General features: G+C 49.5%; 1 protein-coding gene across 1 annotated transcript; it reads right to left on the reverse strand.

Annotated features, from left to right (window-relative positions):
* Positions 1-4859: 4859 nt before the first annotated feature.
* Positions 4860-12813, reverse strand: B9d1 (B9 domain containing 1). The gene is made up of 7 exons (XM_048448168.2): positions 12671-12813; positions 11528-11596; positions 9638-9749; positions 8179-8275; positions 7792-7854; positions 5340-5407; positions 4860-5141 (listed from the first exon to the last, which is right to left on the reverse strand). Exons 1-7 carry the CDS (start codon positions 12731-12733, stop codon positions 4999-5001), a joined length of 615 nt encoding a protein of 204 aa, XP_048304125.1. The 5' UTR covers positions 12734-12813; the 3' UTR covers positions 4860-4998.
* Positions 12814-19127: the final 6314 nt, after the last annotated feature.

The following is a 19127-nucleotide window of genomic DNA, read 5'->3' on the forward strand; positions in this document are numbered from 1 at the left end:
GAGAACCTGGCAGCCAGGTCTGCTTTAATATGTTAAATAGGCACTTCTGCCTTTTCTCCTGGGTTTGAAATTTAGCACACATCACTTACTGTTGATCAATCTCACCCCCACTGCCAGGGTTTCTCTTTGTAGCCCTGGTCATCCTGCAACTCTGTAGACCTCAAAAGAAATCAGACCTGCTTGCCTCTGCCTTCCAAGTGTTGGGCCTGGCATTCACAGTTCATTATTAAAGGAAGCCCTAGTAGGAACCTGGAGGCAGGAGCTACTGCAGAGGTCATAGAGGAGCACTGTTTACCCGTTTGCTTAGCCTGTTCTCATAGAGCTCAGGACTAGCAACCCAAGGATAGTGCCGCCCATAGTGAGCTGGGCTCTCCCTCATCTGTCACTAATTAAGAAAATGTCCTACAGCCCCGCCCACAGCCTGAACTTATGAAGACACCTCCCCGCCACCCCCACCCCCCGTTGAGGCCTCCTCACAAGAATCTCATGTCAGATCCACACAAAATCAGCCAGCATACTTTATTTCACATCTCTCCCCAGAAATGCTGTGTCATAGGAGGTTCCGTCTGTCAGTGTCTGCATAGTAGAAAACAGGCTTGGTTAGCGGGTTACTAGTTATTGTTAGAGCTAGTCCTGTGGGCACCAAGGCCTGTCTTACCTCTTAGAACAAGAGGTTGTGTAGGCCCTTTGTGTGTTCAGCCAAGAATCTAGGGTTTCTGGGGCCAGAGTCTTCTCCATTAAGGCAGACTTCCTGCACAGGGTGAGGGATGCTACTGTTAATAAGTAGTGTGGGAGGAGCTGAAGACAGCACTAGGGCCCCAGGAAACTGTCCAGCACAGGAGGGGCCTAGGATGGCCTCAAGCTCTGCTCTGCAGGTGGCCTCTCTTCTGAGCAGATGGGAGCCAGCTTTCTACTGCCAGCTGGGACTTGTTCTGGGTCCTGTGGTGGTATACTGGCTGGTTTTCTGTCAACTTGACGCAAGCTTGAGAGTCATTGGAAGAGCAGGGAGCTTCAACTGAGAAAAATGCCCCATAGGATTGGGCGTTAGGCAGGCCTGTAGGGGCATTTTCTTACTTGGTAATCGGTAGGTGAGGGCCACCTTTGGGTAGTACCATCACTGGGTTGTTGGTCCTGGGTGCTGTAAGAAAGGCTGAGCAAGCCAGTAAGCAGCACCCCTCTATGACCTCTGCTCCCAGGTTCCTGCCCAGACTTCTTTCAGTGATGGACTGTGATGTAGAATTCTAAGCTCTTTGCTTTTGTCAGTTCCATGAACACATACTGCTTCTCACCCCACGGCCACCCCCACCTCTGAAGCAGGGCTTCTCTGTGTGACAGCCCTGACAGTCCTGAGCTCAATCTGTAGACAGATCCTCCTGCCTCTACCTCTCAAGTACTGGGATTAAAGGTGAGTGCCATCACAGCTAGCTTTTCATTTGTTCTTTGCTACATGACTAGGCCTTTATGGTTAAATTTAACTCAGTTTTTTGAGTTTAGAGTTCTCTTACTAATCTTTTTTCTTTAATTGTGTATGAGTATTTTTGAATGTGTGTCTACGCTATGTGCATGTCTGCTACCCTTGGAGGCCAGAAGATCTGGTGTTGGATCTCCGCAGACTGCAGTTACAGCTATGAGCCACCAGGAATCAAATCCTGGTCCTCTAGAAGAGCAGCCAGTGCTCTCTGCTGAGCTGTCTCCCCAGTCCTTTCCTGATTTTATGATGCTAATTTTTTAGCTTTCTTTGTTCCCGTTCATTTCTGTGTTTGCACACTGGCCTGTGCTTCCCTAAAGGTTGCTTTTCTGGGACATCCTCCCCTCCTCCCACAGAGCTGTCGGTCCAGCCACAGACCCTCCCTTGAGCTCCGTCAGTGGCTCTTTGCTGTGTGTTCTGCACTCTCCTGCCGCCCTGGCGGTATAGTCTGTACCATAGACAGTCATTTCTGGTTTGTAATCACAGCATAAACTCAGTCCTTGTAATAGTTTCTGGGTCAAGTGTGTATGCAGGAATAAGTTCCCTGCATCCATAATAACCCCCCCCCCAAATACCCAGCAGGGATGTCCTTGCAGCACCCCTTCTGACTAGGATCTAACACCAGATGGTTCCCTCATCACGCTTCCTTCAGCGTGGGCCTCTAAGGGCTTCATGGACAAGAGCAAGGGCCACTCTGGGGGTTCCTATATGGTGAACAACCATGCAGCATTTTGTAAGCTTCCCAGTGGGACACAAGAATTCTAGATGTAGTCTACTAGTTTGACCATGAAAAGTGAACAGTCTGTAAACACAGCTGTGTGACAGTGGAGGGTAAACCTGGGTTTCACGTATCTTAAGAGTCACATGTCACTGGGTGGTGATGGTGCACACTGAATTTTAGCATATGGGAGGCAGAGAAAGGCACATCTCTTGAGTTCAAGGCCAGCGTAATCTACAGAGCAAGTTCCAGGTCAGCCAAAGCTATACAGAGAAACACTGTCACAGGGAAAACAAAACAAAAACAACAGAAAAAAATACAAAAAGGTCTCATGGCTGGTGCCTCCTACATTTCAGACACACTCTAGCCATTAACCTCCAAAGTCTTCCACTGCATGGTCTCTCATCTTGACTGGCAGGCACACCAGAGGCTCTGAGGTGAAGGTACCTTTCTGTGCCTTAATTGGGATTGGGGGTGTGCATTCATTGAAACTGATCATACAGCACAGATTTGTGTGTATTTTGTTGGATATAAACGTTCACTTGAAAGATGAATAACTAGTACAGAACTCTGGCTAATAATATGCATGCTGCACTCCACAGCCTGTGATCTGCTAAGCACAGGTGGACTGGAGAGGACGGATGGACCAATGGAAAATGCAAGTACAGTCTCTGTTCTTTGGTGTCCTGGGTGGCTAGAACCCTACCAGGGCACCAGAATGTGAGGACACTCGAATGCCCTGAAAAAATGGTGTAATGTTTGCATAGTGCTTACTCCATGAAGACGTGGTGACTTCTGTACTTGAAGTCATCTCTAGATGACTGGTAATACCAAACACAATGAAAATGATACTCTATTGTTATGATCAAGGGGTGGGGACAAGAGTCTGCACATTTCTGTAAATGTTTGGTTTGTGGCCCTGGAGCCTTAGTTTGTGGAACCTGCAGACACTAAATCCTGACCGCAGGAAAATGTCTACAATTTTTAGATGGTGGGTTTGTTACTTTTTACAGAAAAGTTGTAAAGTCATTTCAACTTTTCTGTGGTTAAATAGCTTGATAGTGTCGAAGAAAGGGGCAGGTGCACACAAGAGGGCAGGCTAAAGTTAAAGCTTTTGGCAGATGAACCCATGGTATCTGAGGTGGAAAAAGGCTAAGTGGCATAGGTGTCGGGCAAGAGACCTGCAAATGAAATAGGTTTAGATGCAGAAGGACATATTAGGGGCTCCCGAACCAAGAGCTTAGTGACGGCTGAAACAAGTGAGCTTGAGGAAGGGACTGCTCATTGTGAATGTGACATTGGGGAAAAGGCAGTGCAGGGTTTTTGTGATATGGCGTTTACAAGGTAACAAACATCTCCAGGGTAAGAGGAGGCACTTGAGATGGGGAGTATAGGTGTGCTGATGGTCTAAAGATAGGTGGGCATGTGGGAATGGCCTGAGGAACACTCAGGAACTTTGGGCAGAGTGAGGTTCCCCAGGGTATGATGGTGAATTAAGAGATCACTGTGGCAGGTGAGATTCTGCTGAGCTAGTATAAAGGAAGGAACCAGAAGGTGGAGTATGTACAAAGGACACCCATGAGTGCTAATGAGCAGACAGGACACTGGGGCTGCAGGAGGTCCTGGATGGCAAAAAGGCGGCCACATGAGGGAAGTACTGAGAGAGATGCTTGGGTGATGCAGATGTCAACATCCCTACAACTATGGAGGTTATGTATGGAAAAGGCTACCCACAAGAACAGCTGGAGGAAACCGAGTATCCAGAACAAGCTCTTTTGGTGTGGGTTGATGGCTTAGACCTTGGGACGCCGTCTGGAAGTGGTGATGTGCAAAGAAACAAACACTATCTGGAAAGCTGAAGTGGACCTGGTTGAGAGGATGGAGCTACAAAGACAGGGCTGCTTCAGAAGGCAGGAGGAGCATGCCATTCAGGGAATTTTGCTGACAGATCAAGTTGCAAAAGCCCAGCTAAGGTGTGTGTGTGGAGGGGGGGGGGTGCATGTGTGTAAAAGGCAGTTTGGACCAGGTGGGCGCTCAGAGTGTGTAACTCATACGTGTAGGAGTGTGGCTGGTGGTTTGAAGACATGGTGAAGGCCTTGTTCAGCATGTCTGTTGGACAGCAAAGGCCAGATGCAGCAGCCTCAGTAACATGCTAGGTCTCCAACCTGCATGCATGGGGAAACTGGAGGCCCACTTGCCCTCCCACAGATACCAGGGTGCTGGGCTGTGGGGCCTGCCAGAAAGTTGCGCTGATTGGCACAGCCTCCTGCCTGGGATGTTTCTTGCCCTAGCAGGATGTTTCCTCAGGCTCCTAGCAGTGCACTAGAGGTCGGGTGGACGTGGGAGATAGGAAGGGAAGATGGAAGGCAAGTGCTCCCTCCCCAGGACACTTCTTGTAGATTATGCTAACAATATGGTGGACAGCCATAGTGTCAGCCATGAAACAAGAGACTTAACCTCCTGATGTGAAAGAAGACATGTTTTAGAGATGAGTATTGAGGACCTCGGAAGGGTCTCAGCTCTGAACAAGTCAGTTAGCAATCCTGGGGAGGCTAACTCCTCACTCCAGCATGGCATCACATCCTTCTGGGGCATGTCCTGGGAGGTTGAGCCCCACGCCTGTTCCTGTAGGGGAGGTGCTAATGAAGAAAGCAAGAAATCCAGGCCCCAGAATTTCTGAAAAAAATGTGAAACTTTATTATAGAAAACTATCTTCAGCTCTCCAACTTCCCAGTCAGGCTGCTTGAGTCCTTGATTATCTGTGGGCTATGGGGTCTCCGAGCCACAGTGGTGGACAGAAAGGCTGATGCTTTTATTGTGGGTTGCCCTGTGGCAGGCTGGGACCAAGGACTCCTTGTGTGTCCATAGGCCCAGTGTCATAGCCGAGCTTCTTCATGTCTTTGGTTACCACATTGAAGAGGAGGGTGACAAATCCCTGAGAGCGGACACGGGTCACTGGAGACATGAGGTGAGCATTAGCTGGGTTTGTCAGGGATGGACACAGCAAACTATCTGCTGAAGCCCTTGTGTAGGAGGTATTGTAGAAAATTCTCTGGGTGGCTTGTATATTACCAGGTTCCAGTTGTCTGACAGCTCCCTGGCCTTTACCCATCACCTCATCCCTTCAGCTAGGATTGGGAACATCAGTTTTACCTTCTCGGCCTTCACCCTGGGCCACCACCTTGGGGTCTGTGTACTCTGGCCGCCGTCCCATGAACCAGCTGAGGACATAGGAAAACACCAGTGAGGAACACCTGGAACTTGCTGGCCTCAGACACTGAACAGGAGTGCTTCTGGCATCCTCTTAAGTGTAGGACAACCTTTTGCCTATCTGGAGGCCAGGTGGGGTGCCAGGAGATGTCCCCTGTTTGGGTCTATGGCCAACAGTCCTGGCAATGCTTTTGCCAGGTGCTCCAGGAAGTGCCCAGCCCGCCCAGGCAAGTCTTGTGGGTTTGCATCACCAAGCACAACCTGACCCCATGGGCACCCCACAAAAAAAGCAGATGGGTCAGGAGAGGAGAAGCAGGACAACAGTGTGACCCTTAGCCTCCTCGGGAGAGAACCCAATCTCAAGAAGTGCCAGACTCAGCTCCCCAAACTGCCTCGTATGGGATTCAGAACAAGTCCCACCCTGTCACTGAACCTGTTTGTCTACAGTAAGAGATAATCGCACCTACCTCATAGGACAAAAGAAGTGAAGGCTACCACAGAACGTTACCTTTGGGAGAATCTGGTCTTGGAAGGCTCTAGGTAACAAGTCACCTGATGTTTAAAGTCTCAGCTAGCTAGGGGTGTCATTCAGGCCCCCAGGCTCTGACTGGAAACTCAGAAGCACTTTTTACAAATGTCCAGTAACCCACATAGGCCACAATTCCAATGCACCCTGACTTCAGAGCTTGGGCACTCAGGCCTCTGAGACACATCGACAGCATGTACAGGCCCAGGATTAGCCGAAGCACAGCAACCAGGACCAACTCAGACTTTGTGGGACCACTCCACCAGCATTCCTGTTTGCCTGTGGAGGTAGGGTTCTGTCTTTTCCCTGGGCACTTTGCAGCAGGTTTGAAAGGTAACCGTGACTACACATCCACCACCCGTAACTATGCTGAGGGCATGGCTGGATCCCTGGGCTCCCAGGCTAGACCTCAGCAGCCTTACTGGACTGCTAGGCAGGGCAGGGGGTCCTGAGGAAACAACAGTACGCAGTGCTTTTCAGATAACCTAAGGGGGAGCAGGGTCCCTGAAGTTATACATTCCAGAAGACACTGGCCGTGTGCGTGTGTATATATATACACCTCTTCCTGCTTTCCCATCAGAGCAAAGCTCTAACTATTCACCTCAGTACTGAGGAGTCCCAGAGAGAATCTCTGGCAATAAAGGCACATCCCACCCTCGCTGGGTCCCAGTTTTCTTCTAAATCTACATTTGGTTTTCTCGTCTGAGACAGACTGTTCGGGGAGAATATTCCAGGCAAGGACTGCGGCGGCAGAGCAGAACCTAGTGGGCCCAAAAAATCCAAGGCCAGGCAAATGGGAAGCAAGAAAGAGGCTGCTGGCATTCTGGCTCAAGTGACTCCTCAATGAAGAGGGTGTGCCAAGGCAGTTTCCAGCAGCGACACCACCCTACGGGCTTTGCAAAGACTGGGGTGGAGGGAGGGGCTGCAGTGGCTGACTAACAGCTCTAAGGATACTGGGCAGGGACATTGGGAAGGTGGCCTTGTTTGTGAGGAGGGTCTATGTGGGAGTTACTAAGGTTGCTGCCAGGTAGGAATTATCCTGGGTTATCCAGGCAGGCATAGGCAAGGTGCTCCAGTCTGTCCTACAGCTCAGAACCCTTTTTTCAGCCCTTTCAAAAATGGGTCCAGGCCTCTTCTCCAGGGCTATAAGACTCTGGCCAGGTCCCTCTCTCTGCCTGATACTAGCTGACAAGAGGCTGCTCACTGGCTGCTGCCTGGGAACAGGGTGACCCATCACTTGCCTTTCATCCTCGTCAACCTAATGGGAAACAGAGGTGACAGGCAGCCATCTGGGCTAGCAGGCCCTTCAAACCCCTACTTGGATGTGGCAAAGGCCTTTCCTCTGGGCCATCTCCAAGGCTCTTATTCTGTTCTCTGGGACCTTTTTGATGCTGTATCCTCGCTCCTCCTTGCACCCCTACTCCCCACCCCCAATCCCTCACACTTGCTGGCAGCAGCAACTTTCTGGCTGCTCCTAACTCTTCAGTTTTCCTAAGGGACTTCAAGAGCTCTCAGGGCCATGTGTGTGGAACATGGTTCCCGGATTCTTCATGGCTGCTACTTGACTCTGCTCTTGTTCCTACCTAAAGTCGCTCCCCAGGGGTACCCATGACAAGTTTGCCTCATGCTGCTGCAGCCTGATAAACATGTCCACGTGACAAAGACGGACAGAGCACAGAAGAGAACCTCATAGCCTTAAGCTTCCAGAAAGTGGTCAGGGAAGCCCAAGGATTTGGCAGTGCCCCTGCCTACATTCCTGTTTCCACCTGTCTTTAAGTGCTGCCTGTGAAGACCTGGGAGGTTTCCAGGTGCTGGCCAGTTGGTTACCCATTAGCTCAAGGGCAGCAAGGCTGCAAGCGGAAGACCCACCTTGTGAACTTCTGCAGAGTAGACGTAGACTCCGGCACAAACATGGGGATGGTCCTCTTGTGCCTGAAACATGTTTTCACACAGATGTGCTGAGGAAGGGTCCTGGCCCTGTGGAAACCTTCCCAGGCCAGGGTGCAAGCCTGTACGGATGAAGGTGTGCGGCTGCACACAGGACCTGCTCTTTTTAAACCCACTTCCATTCCTCTCCAGTAGCACAGGCATCCTACCTACGTGTGTCTCTTCCCAGGTGCAGACTACACCCAGGCTGCTTGGGCCCCTGAATATCTTGCCCAAGTCCAAGGAAGGGACAGTGGCCAGAAAGCCTGCTGTCTAAACATGCTGTCCCCAAGGTTTGCCTGCCCAGTAAGGGGCAGACTGGGCACCTACCGTCCAGGAGAGAAGGGTACATGCACCACTCCGTAGCCTCGAACCACATCGTTCCCAAATACATCTGGTCCATATACACTGAGCACGATCTGTGGCCCTTGGGAAGGACAAGGTTGGCATGTGGGAAAATGGGTGGGGGCTCAGCACATAATGGGCCTGGCTGAGGTCTGGAGCAGGGACTCAGGATGCTGGCCAAGGCCCTGGGAAACCTGTCCACACCCAGGGCTTCTGTCCTCCTGCTCCTTTCTGGGCCTCTGCTGGTGTCCTGGAAGCACTCTCCATACCTCTGCTCACAGCTGGGGAGAGCCAAGACATTGGGTAGACACAGGAAGTCCTTTGGAGGCTCCGTGCCAATCCTGGGCCCCTGCTTTCTTCCTTTCTGATGGATAGAGTCTTCCCAAGCTACGACACTATGTGGGAGGGGCTTGTTCCTAGGGTTCTGAGAGCCTTCCAAGTATTTCTCCCTAACATACTGATGTTTACATATGCTTCCTCATCACGTGCAGCCAGGGCAGCCAGGCCTCCACCTCCTAGGTGTCTGACCTCTGGGCAGAGCAGATTGCTGCAACTCCAGATGACGGGGGAGGCCTGGAAGCTGGCTCTGTGGTTACTGCTGAATCGCCTCAGACAAGTTTCCCAACTTTTTTGCCCTCAGCTTTCTTGTGTCTAAAAGCTTTGGAATAGTACCAAACATGAGGAGCTCAGTAAAGGGTAACGAAATCTGTGTCCTTCCCACTACTACTCTGCTACCAAAAGTAACCTGGGAGTTACTCGGTTCGTATTTAGTGATTTGCCCATTCTCAACACCAAATACTGATCACCACAGCTGTACCGCAGTCAGCTGTGAGGAGTGAGGGCCCACGGGCTGCTCCTCCTTGGAGAACTGCTGCAGTGAGTCAGATCACTCACATACAGACTCGTGTACCATCCCTGAACACTGCTGGGTGTGCGCTCAGGAAGGGACTCGCGCAGACAGGCGGGTCCTGTTCACTTTCACAGGTTCACATTACACTCCTCTCCATGGGAGCTTCCCCCAGCGGTGTTCTCTGCGCTGCCGCCACACTACACACTTGGCAGCCTTAGCAGATCAGCATTAACCTGGCCTGCTCAGTCTCCGTGGCTTTGCTAGCTTGGCGAGGGCTTGGCTGTAGGATGAGGAGGAGCCTTTGGCCGGAACAAACAAGGGCTCAGAAGAGTGTCCCATGCCACCAGCACAGGACGAGCAGGTACTGGAGCTGACTGGAGCACTAGGCAATGGGGGGTTGAGCAACCTGGGGTCAGACCCTCCAGCTAGGTGGCCACAGCACTGTACACCAGACTCTGTGTGCAAATGGCAGTCAACAAAACAGGCAGATGCTGAGTACATCAAAACCAAGACGCTGGCAGTGGCCACCTGAAGGAGGAGAGTGGTGGGAGGTGCAGCAGAGGCCCCGCCCCTCCCATCAGGGCCCAGACTCACAGCCATAGGGGTTGGTACTTTTAAAGGTGACATCGATAGGGAAGTTCCACACCAGCGCTTGCCGTACATCTTGGCTCTTGGATGCTATCTGTGAGATCCCCTCCTCCAGGCCCTGTATAAACATTGACAGAGACAGCTGGTCTCAGTTCCAGGTATCATGCCCCTTCCACTTATGTAGGAAGACCATTTCAGTTCTTTCTGCATGGCTTGTTCTCACTTTTCTTTAAGATAGTTACCCCAAAGTGCCTTGGTCTAGAGTCTGTCCTCCCTGTTACCTGTATACTCTACTCCTGATGCACTGTCCTCTTCCTCCTCTTCATCCCTGACTAACAGACTAGAGTGTGTCCTACTTATTGTATTGGTTTCCTCTACAAGATCATCTGCTCCACAAAGATGGGGGCATCTGGCAGGCACTGGTCACTCCCAGAGGACTCAGTAATAGTTATTAAAAACTGTTGGGTCTGTGAGATGACTCGGTGGGTAAAAGCACGTACTGCGCAAGCCTGACAGCCTGAGAGAGTTCCATCCCAGAACCACGGAGAACAAACAGATAAACAGCCCTGGTGTGGCGGTATCAAAGCAGCTGGAGACGGGGGAATGGCAGGTGATGCTCTTGGAGTACAAAACACAGCAGCAAGAAACAAGAGTCTCTGCCTTAAAACAAGGTGGGAGATGAGAACCAGTTCCAGAAAAGTTGTCCTCTGTCCCCAACGTGTGTGCTATAGCGTGTGTGTGCATGTGCTGTACACACAAAATAAAATTGTTTTTAAAATTCATTTTATAGCCAGGAGGTGGTGGCACACACCTTTAATCCCAGCACTCAGGAGGCAGAGGCAGAAGGATCTCTGTGAGTTTGAGGCCAGCCTGGTCTACTAGCGAGTTCCAGGACAGTCAGGGCTATACAATGAAACCCTGTTTCAAAAACCCTTGCCCCAAATTTTCACTTTACTGAGTTTTGCTTGTTTGCAAGTCTGTGTCTATGTGCCCGGTGTCTATGGAGGCCAGAAGAATGCATCAGATCCCCTGGGATTAGAGTTAAAGATTATTGTGAGTCATGTGGGTGCTCTGCAAGAATATGCACTCAACTGCTCAGTCATCTCTCCAGCTCCAGGGGATCTGACCTCTGACCTCCCCAGCCACCTGCATTCACACCCATACACATATACATTTAAAATCAAATAAATCTCTAATAAATACTGAAGCATCTTTTTAAAAATATTAGTCCCATTAGAGAAAAAGAAAACAAACAGAAAAGTATTAACATGTCTGTGGTACAAATGAAGAAGCCCAGGCTCAAAGAAGTTGGGATTCCACATTTTTTATTTTCCCATTTGTTTGTATATGTAGCCCAGGTTAACCTTGAACTCTCAGAGATGCTCCTGCCTCAGCCTCTGTGCTGGACTGCAGGCACACAAACCATGTTTGGCTAGCTTCCGCTTTTGAAACTACCATGAGGGTTCAGTGAGCGCTGTGAGAGCAGAAAGGCATGGCGGGGCAGTGGTCTGCACAGCCCCTTCCTGCGGTGAAAGACTGCCCTCAAACCCCTGAGGCGATTCTTCAATCTCTGCTGTCTGAGGAGGGGCCAGCTTTGGGGAGGAGGGGTTATTGGCTGATGGTGTTCACAGCCACTGGTAGGCAGTGTTCCAGGGTCTGGTAGCTTATGCTGCCATTTGTCCCTCTTGGCTGCCACCAGCAGACTCCAAGAATTTTATCAGTGAACCTAGTAGTGGCTGTATTCTGTAAACTAGCTTTGCCAGGAACAAACTCATGTTTGGGTCCTCTCTGACCTTAGTGTCTTGTCCACCTCTTGGGTCTGGGATAGAAGGGCATGACAGATACTTCAGGAATCACTAAAGCTCCAAGCAGGGGAAGCCCATGAGTTCAACTTACCGCTGTGGGGGCCCAGTCCTGGCCGTACACAAAGCAGTACTTGCAGTAGAGGTCATCGTACTCTGGAAACTGAGAGAAAAGCACGCAGGATTCTGTTTAGGGAATGCAAATTGAGCCCACACATTAGCCAGGCAGATGCAGTGGGTAGGAATTAGGCGCATGAGGCACCTGGGATGGAAGGTGTGGATTTCAGCAGGGCAGGGGACAGAAATGAGGAAGTAAGGGTTAGTCCCAGACTGCCCACCTCGTAGGCTGTTTTGTGTGTCTTTCTGTCTGTGTTTCCCAGTCCACTGTCTGGCAGGCCCCTTGCCCATCCTTCAGAATTCACGCTCAGGGAGCCCGTTCTTCACTCCTTATCTGGTTAAGGATCATTGCTTGGCTCCCTTTGCCTTCTGCATTTCTGCATCCAGGTACCCAATGCCTGTGTCTGCTAACCCTCTCTGACTGAGGAAAGAACAGGTTTTATGCCTTTGTGTGTCCCCAGTGCAGGGCACAAATTAGATCTACAGGAACCATGCTGATGTGGAAACCAGGAAGCTACAGTTCTATGGGGAGAACTGAAGGCCTGGGAGAAGGGAGGACCCAGAGCAAAAGACGGAGAGACGAGGCTAGAGTACTCAGTCCAGTTGGGCAGCCTTCCATTGGATAGAATAAAACGGGAGGACGCAGCCAGTACTGATCAATCAGGAAGGCAGGTAAACCTACTGAACCTCGGGCCTGGCAGAATGTCACTTAGTCAAACCTCAGAATAAGTGGGAATAATGAGCATTTTCAACAAGCAACCCATAAGAATAATGTACTCAAGTGCTGAGAGTCAGATGCAGATTGGAATCCCACTTGGTCACTGCCTTCTGGTAAGTTTTCCTAGCTGTTAGGAGCGTCAACGGAGCCCTCACTCTCATTAGTCCCAGCCCATCACTCAACCAAGTAGACAGGATCCAAGCTGGAGGTCATAGAGTGATTTTGGTACCAGCTCAAGGTCTCGAGGGTTGGACCCAGAAATCTGGCGCCAATGTTTTCAAACGCTGGTTCTCCTTCCAGCTAATTGAGAGGATGAGAGCAATGACTTGGCTCTCTAGAAAATGAGGGAAGAATCCGGGGAGGGGAACGGGCCGGCCCCGGGCGGGGTGCACGGCAGCTCACCTGGGCACTCTCCACCTGCCCGTTGACCATGAGCAGGAAGACGCTGGGACTCGCAGCAGCCATCGCACCGCTGGGCCGGGAGACCTGCGTAGGCCGCGCGCCGTTGCCAGGAGGCTCCTGGGTTGCCTTGGAAACAGATGGTAAGCCATCTGGGACAAATTTCTCAGCGGCGGCGTTTGTTCAAGAATTAGAGTGCGCAGGCGCAGTGAAATTGACGGCCGTGGGGATCATCTCCTTTGCGCTGCGTGAAACTAATCTCCAAGGCCGGGTCCTGGGACCCGTGGGGACTGTGACTCCACTAGCTTGGTCATGCTTGAAGCTCGCAGGCTGGAGAGCTGGGTGATGAGAAGCAGCTGCGGGACTCTGACCCGCGGAAAGTCACGTGCTAGAGTTACCTCTGGCCAGAAGGTGGCGCTGTGGCCGCACCCAGAGTGGCCCAGCAGGCATAGCCTAGCGCCCCGCCCCAGGTGAAGGGTGTGCCCTTCAGGCCTTTGCAGCTCTTGTCTTCGAAACCCTGAGAATCCTCCTGTCCAAGCCCCCGCTCCTGCATGTGAAGCTGGGGTCCACGGAAAGTCAGCAGTCCACGTACCAGTCACCCGTTTTTAGAATCACTAGCAGCTCAGGGGTGTTAGAGCTCCGTCCCAGGCCACTAGTAGACACAGCTATCATCACTTGGCTCCAACCGTACTTATTCTCATCATTGTCTAATCCAAGGAGGCTTAATGCTAGCCTAGACTTTGCCTCTAGATTCCGTGTGTCCTCGACGCCAAGCCCATTGTAAACACTTGGGAACTACTTTTTGAATGAATAATTGAGTACATCTCCGTTTTCTGGTGGGAGAGGGTAATTTGGCCACATTCATTGCAGTAGTTTAGGCGTTACATGCAGAACTTTATAAGTAACGATTAGAGACCACATCAAGTATTGGAGAGCCTGGAAAAATGAATACAAAGAGGTGCACACTTCAGGGAACCCAGTCTGAAGTGTGGGGTCCAGGCCATGACACCAGCTGCTAGCTTGGGAGGCTCTCGGGGGTTTCCACAGCCACAGAAGAGGGAAGGTGTGTGCTCACAGATTTCCCCATGGGCTAGTGTAGAAAAATCTTTAGAATAGCGTCAAGTCACATAAGCAGAGCCTCTAAGTGGCTTTCCCCTTGCTGGTGGCTGCCACCTGCTGGTCTCAACTGGAAGAGTTGGACAGTCACAGGCTTTTGATTGAGCCATGATCAGAGAAGCGGGCACTCTCAAACCCCAAATTATTCATTAGATAAGGCTTTTGCGTCCTAAACCAATGGGTGAGAAATTTGAGAAGGGGCTGTGCTGGCTAGTTTCATGTCAACTTTGCACAAGTTATAGTCGTCTCTGTGGAGTGAACCCGGACTGAGAAAATGCCTCCTTAAGATCTGACTGTGTGCAAGCCTTTTTCTTTATTCCCTTTTCTTAATTAGGAGGCTAAAAGGGCCAGCCAAAGAAAGCCACACAGGCTCTGACAGCAGAGCCAGCCCAAAAAATCCACCCTGGCTCTGAAATCAGAGCCAGTGAAAGAAACATACCTGAGACCTGACCTGAGCCAGTGAAATACATACTTTAGCCGTGAACCCAGAACCAAAGAAACATGTCCTGACTCTAAAACCAGTGCTAAGGAAACACTTTGTCCCCAGAATCAGAGTCAGTGAAAGAAACATGCCCTGGCGCCCAAACTAGAGTCAAAAAGGTCAGTAAAAGAAACACAGTTTGGCTCTGAAATCAGACATCTCTGCCCCTGACCAACGAAACTAACCAATCCCTGAGTGGGTAAAAACTACCAATCCCTCGTCCCCCTGGTAAAACTCCACCCCTTAGCTAAGAAGCCCTATATAAGCCCTGCTCCTTTTCAGTTTGGGGCTGCTTTTCTTCCACCCTGGTAGGGGCAGTCACTCTCCTGGAATCTTCCCTCCAAATAAATCTCTTGAGTGAGGTTTGCATGAAGACCTTCTTTTGCTGGAGCAGAGCTAAACTGTAACACTTTTGCTAGGGAAACTTTCCCATAGCAGGGCTGAGTTGTTACAACTTTGCTGGGGAAGTCAGAAGCAGAATGGAGTGGAACAGGACTGTAACACTTTTGCTGGGAAGCCTTCCCCTAGCAGAGCAGAGTTGTTACACTCTGAAGAGCCAGCACCAAGTTGTAACAACTTCGCTGGAAAGGCCCCTCCTGTCAGAGCAGAGCTGTCATTTTGGGGAAGCCTTCCCTAGAGCCAGACTCTAAGCTGCTTACTGTGGTCTGTGCTATGCCCTGGCTCCCGACTGCCAGAACACTTCCCCTCAAGCTGGAACACTCACTCTTTCTTGGCTCCAAACTGCCAAGATTCCTTTCCTTCTGAGCTGTGACACCTCCAGGGAGAGCCCAGCCCATGTTGGGTGTGGCCACCTGGGTTGGTGGTCCTGGGTTCTATAAGAAACCAGGTGGAGCGACCCATGGGGAGCAAGCCAGAAAGCAGCACTCCTCTATGGACTCTGCAGCAGCTCCTGCTTCCAGATTCTGAGTTCCTGTCCTGATGTCTTTGATGATGAGTCATGGTATGAAGCCAAATAAACCCTTTCTTCCTTAACTTGTTTGGTCATGGTGTTTCGTCACAGCAATAGAAATCTTAACTAAGACATGTTAGTTCCAGGATAATGGGGTATTACTCTAACAGACATGACCATGTTTTGGGGGAGGATTGTGGAAGGATTTTGAAACTTTGGACTAGAAAAGCCATTGAGTGTCGAGAGGTCAGTGAGCTGTTCTGTAGGAATTTGGTGGTAGATAAGAATGTTGAGAGCACTGGGCAGTGGTAGTGCATGCATTTAGTCCCAGCATTTAGGAGGCAGAGGCAGGTGAATCTCTGAGCTGGAGGCCAGCCTGGTCTACAGAGTGAGTTCCAGGACAGCCAGAGCTACACAGAAAAGCCCTGATGCCATCCTCATGACATGATGAAGCTGGAGGCCTCCACTGATAGGGCCACCCATTGGTAACTTCCAGTCCCAATGCTGTGACTGCATTAAATTCTGATCTTTATAAACTGCTTGTCTTGGAGCTAGAGAGATGGCTCAGTGGTTAAGAGCATTGGCTGCTCTTCCAGAGGACCTGTGTTGAATTCCCAGCACCCATATGGCAGCTTCCAACTGCAACTCCAGTTCCAGGGGATCTGACACCCTCCCACAGACATACATGAATGCAAATCAACAATCAATGTTTATAAAATAAATGGATAAATCATTAAAATAATAAAGTGCCAGTCTTGAGACTGATACAAGCCCTACATGTAGAACACCAGGCAAGGTGATGATACATGTACATAGCTACCACCAAGTCTTCAGTGGGTCTCACTGTGTACAATGCTAGACACAAGATGAATCCTCCAGCTGCGTCTTCATCCATCTGGCCTTGAGATTACCCCCATCCACACAGGCAACTGGAAGCTGGAGGCAGTCACTTTCTATGTGCTGTTCTTGAGCCACAATATTCTCCCCTGCTGGTCTCAGGGCTAACTCCTGTCCTGCAGGAAGACTGAAGGTGACTCTAAGAATAAAGCCCCCATCAAGCCACACTGCCTTGGTGCAGGCCCTGAGCAGCAGCCCCAGAGCCTCCACCCATCACCTTCCCACCAAGTTGGCCACGGGGTCCACCACGGAATTCCACTCTTTTGTTTGTGAGTCATCCACTCAGTGTCTGTTCTTGGCTGCTTCCTGATAGGTCCTGATTGGCTTTCTGTCTACAGAGGAAGGAGACCTTGTTGTGGTACTCTCCTTGGTGAGATGAGCATAAACATCTGTCCACCCAGACAAAGCAGCAGTTCTTCCCAGGCCGACCTTGGCAAATAACTGAGTTTCTTGGGCTTACGGGGGGGGGGGGGGAGGGCAGGCGATGGGTACCTACAGGAGTGTGGGTGACCCAAAAGCAGCTGGGCCACTGTAACGGCCCAGCCCATCATAAACCTTGAGGAAAATGAATTAGAGAGTTTCATTTTAACTAATCTTCAACTTCTTATATACTCCCACATCCTTCAAGATAACTTGCTGTGAAGGGTGGGGCAGGAGAAAGGGAAAGCTGGAATCGCAGGTGTACACAGTGATTCTCTTCCCCTACACCTTCTATTGGGACTTTCAACAACTCCATTACTGCTACCGCTACTGTTGTTACCTCGACGTCCTGACTACTGGGCCAAGGTTATCTCAACTCCGGGCGAGGATGGGGTGGCCATGTTATAGTACAGGAGAAAGGAGCCACACTACAGCAGGCCAGCGGCACAATTCTGAGATCTGCTCAGAGCGCCCCAGGAGGCATTTGCTTGTGTGACAACAGAGGTGGTTCTCCTCTCCTTGCGCCTGCATTCGGCAGGAGTGTGAACATGGTGTCAAGAATGCAGCAGCCATGTGTTCAGATAGGCAAAATTGGGGGGGGGGGGGTGACAGCAAAGTGGGAAGAGAGCCTTAGTCCCTGACAAGCTCTATTAATTGTGTTAGATTTCTGAGGCAGGGTAAAGAGACAGGAGGAGAGAGACCAGATTCTTTTTGTTGGGGGAGGTTCGAGACAAGGTTTCTCTGTAGCTTTGGAGCCTGTCCTGGAACTAGTTCTTGTAGACCAGGCTGGCCTCGAACTCACAGAGATCCACCTGCCTCTGCCTCCTGAGTGCTGGGATTAAAGATGTGTGCCACCACCGCCTGGGGAGATCTGATTCTTTTTTTTTTCCATCTTTACGTGGCTTTATTTTTTTAATACATTTTTTAATTGATATTTATTGAGCTCTACATTTTTCTCTGCTCCCCTCCCTGCCTCTCCCCTCACCCCTTCAATCCTCCCCCAAGGTCTCCATGTTCTCAATTTACTCAGGAGATCTTGTCTTTTTATACTTTCTACTTCCCATGTAGATTAGATCTATGTACGTCTCTCTTAGTGTCCTCATTGTTGTCTAAATTCTCTGGGATTGTGGTCTGTAGGCTGGCTTTCTTTGCTTTATGTTTAAAAACCATCTATGACTGAGTACATGTGATAATTGTCTTTCTGTGTCTGGGTTATCTCACTCAAAATAATGTTTTCTAGCTCCATCCATTTTCCTGCAAAATTCAAAATTCAAGATGTCATTATTTTTTTCTGCTGTGTAGTACTTTATTGTGTAAATGTACCACATTTTCCTTATTCATTCTTCAGTCAAGGGGCATTTAGGTTGTTTCCAGGTTCTGGCTATGACAAACAAAGCTGCTAAGAACATAGTTGAACACATGTCCTTGTGGCACAATTGAACATCCTTTGGATATATACCCAAAAGTGGTATTACTGGGTCTTGAGGAAGGTTGTTTCCTAATTTTCTGAGAAATCGCCACACTGACATCCAAAGGGTTGTACCAGCTTGCATTCTCACCAGCAATGCAGAAGTGTTCCCTTTTCCCCACAACCTCTCCAGCATAAGTTGTCATCAGTGTTTTTGATCTTGACCATTCTTACAGGTGTAAGATGAAATCTCAGAGTTGTTTTGATTTGGATTTTTCTGATGACTAAGGATGTTGAACATTTCCTTAAGTGTCTTTCAGCCATTTTAGATTTCTCTGTTGAGAATTCTCTGTTTAGGTCTGTACTCTATTTTTTTAATTGGATTATGTGTTCTTTTGGTGTCCAATTTCTTGAGTTCTTTGTATATTTTGGAGATCAGACCTCTGTCTGATGTGGAGTTAGTGAAGATCTTTTCCCATTCTGTAGGCTGTTGTTTATCTTGTTGACTGTGTCCTTTGCTTTACAGAAGCTTTTCAGTTTCAGGAGGTCCCATTTATTAATTGTTTCTCTCAGTGTCTGTGCTGCTGGGGTTCTATTTAGGAAGTGGTTCCCTGTGCCAATGCGTTCAAGTGTACTTCCCACTTTCTCTTCTATGAGGTTCAGTGTGGCTGACTTTATGTTGAGGTCTTTGATCCATTTGGACTTGAGTTTTGTGCATGGTGATAGATATGGGTCTATTTTCATTCTTCTACATGTTGATATCCAGTTATGCCAGCACTGCTTGTTAAATATGCTCGCTCTTTTTCCATTTGAATATATATATATATATATATATATGTATATTTTGCTTCTTTATCAAAGATCAGGTGTTCGAAAATGTGTGGAGTGTGGATTGATTGATATCCGGGTCTTCTATTCGGTTCCATTGGTCTTCCTGTCTTTTCTTATGCCAGTACCAAACTGTTTTCAGTACTGTAGCTCTGTAGTAGAGTTTGAAGTCAGGGATTGTGATGCCTCCAGAAGTTCTTTTATTGTACAGGATTGTTTGGACTATCCTGAGTTTTTTGCTTTTCCATATGAAGTTGAGTACCGGAGGCCTGATTCTTATCTCAACAGACAGAACTGTTGATTTCAAATATCACTGGACACTCTCCCGAAGGAAAAGGGATGCCTGCATAGGAAGAAAGCGGGGTGGGACCCTTTATAGGGCTAGGGGAAGGACTTGGAA

Source organism: Myodes glareolus, chromosome 9 (assembly GCF_982192425.1).
Source record: "Myodes glareolus chromosome 9, mMyoGla1.1, whole genome shotgun sequence".
NCBI classification, from domain to species: Eukaryota; Metazoa; Chordata; class Mammalia; order Rodentia; family Cricetidae; genus Myodes; species Myodes glareolus.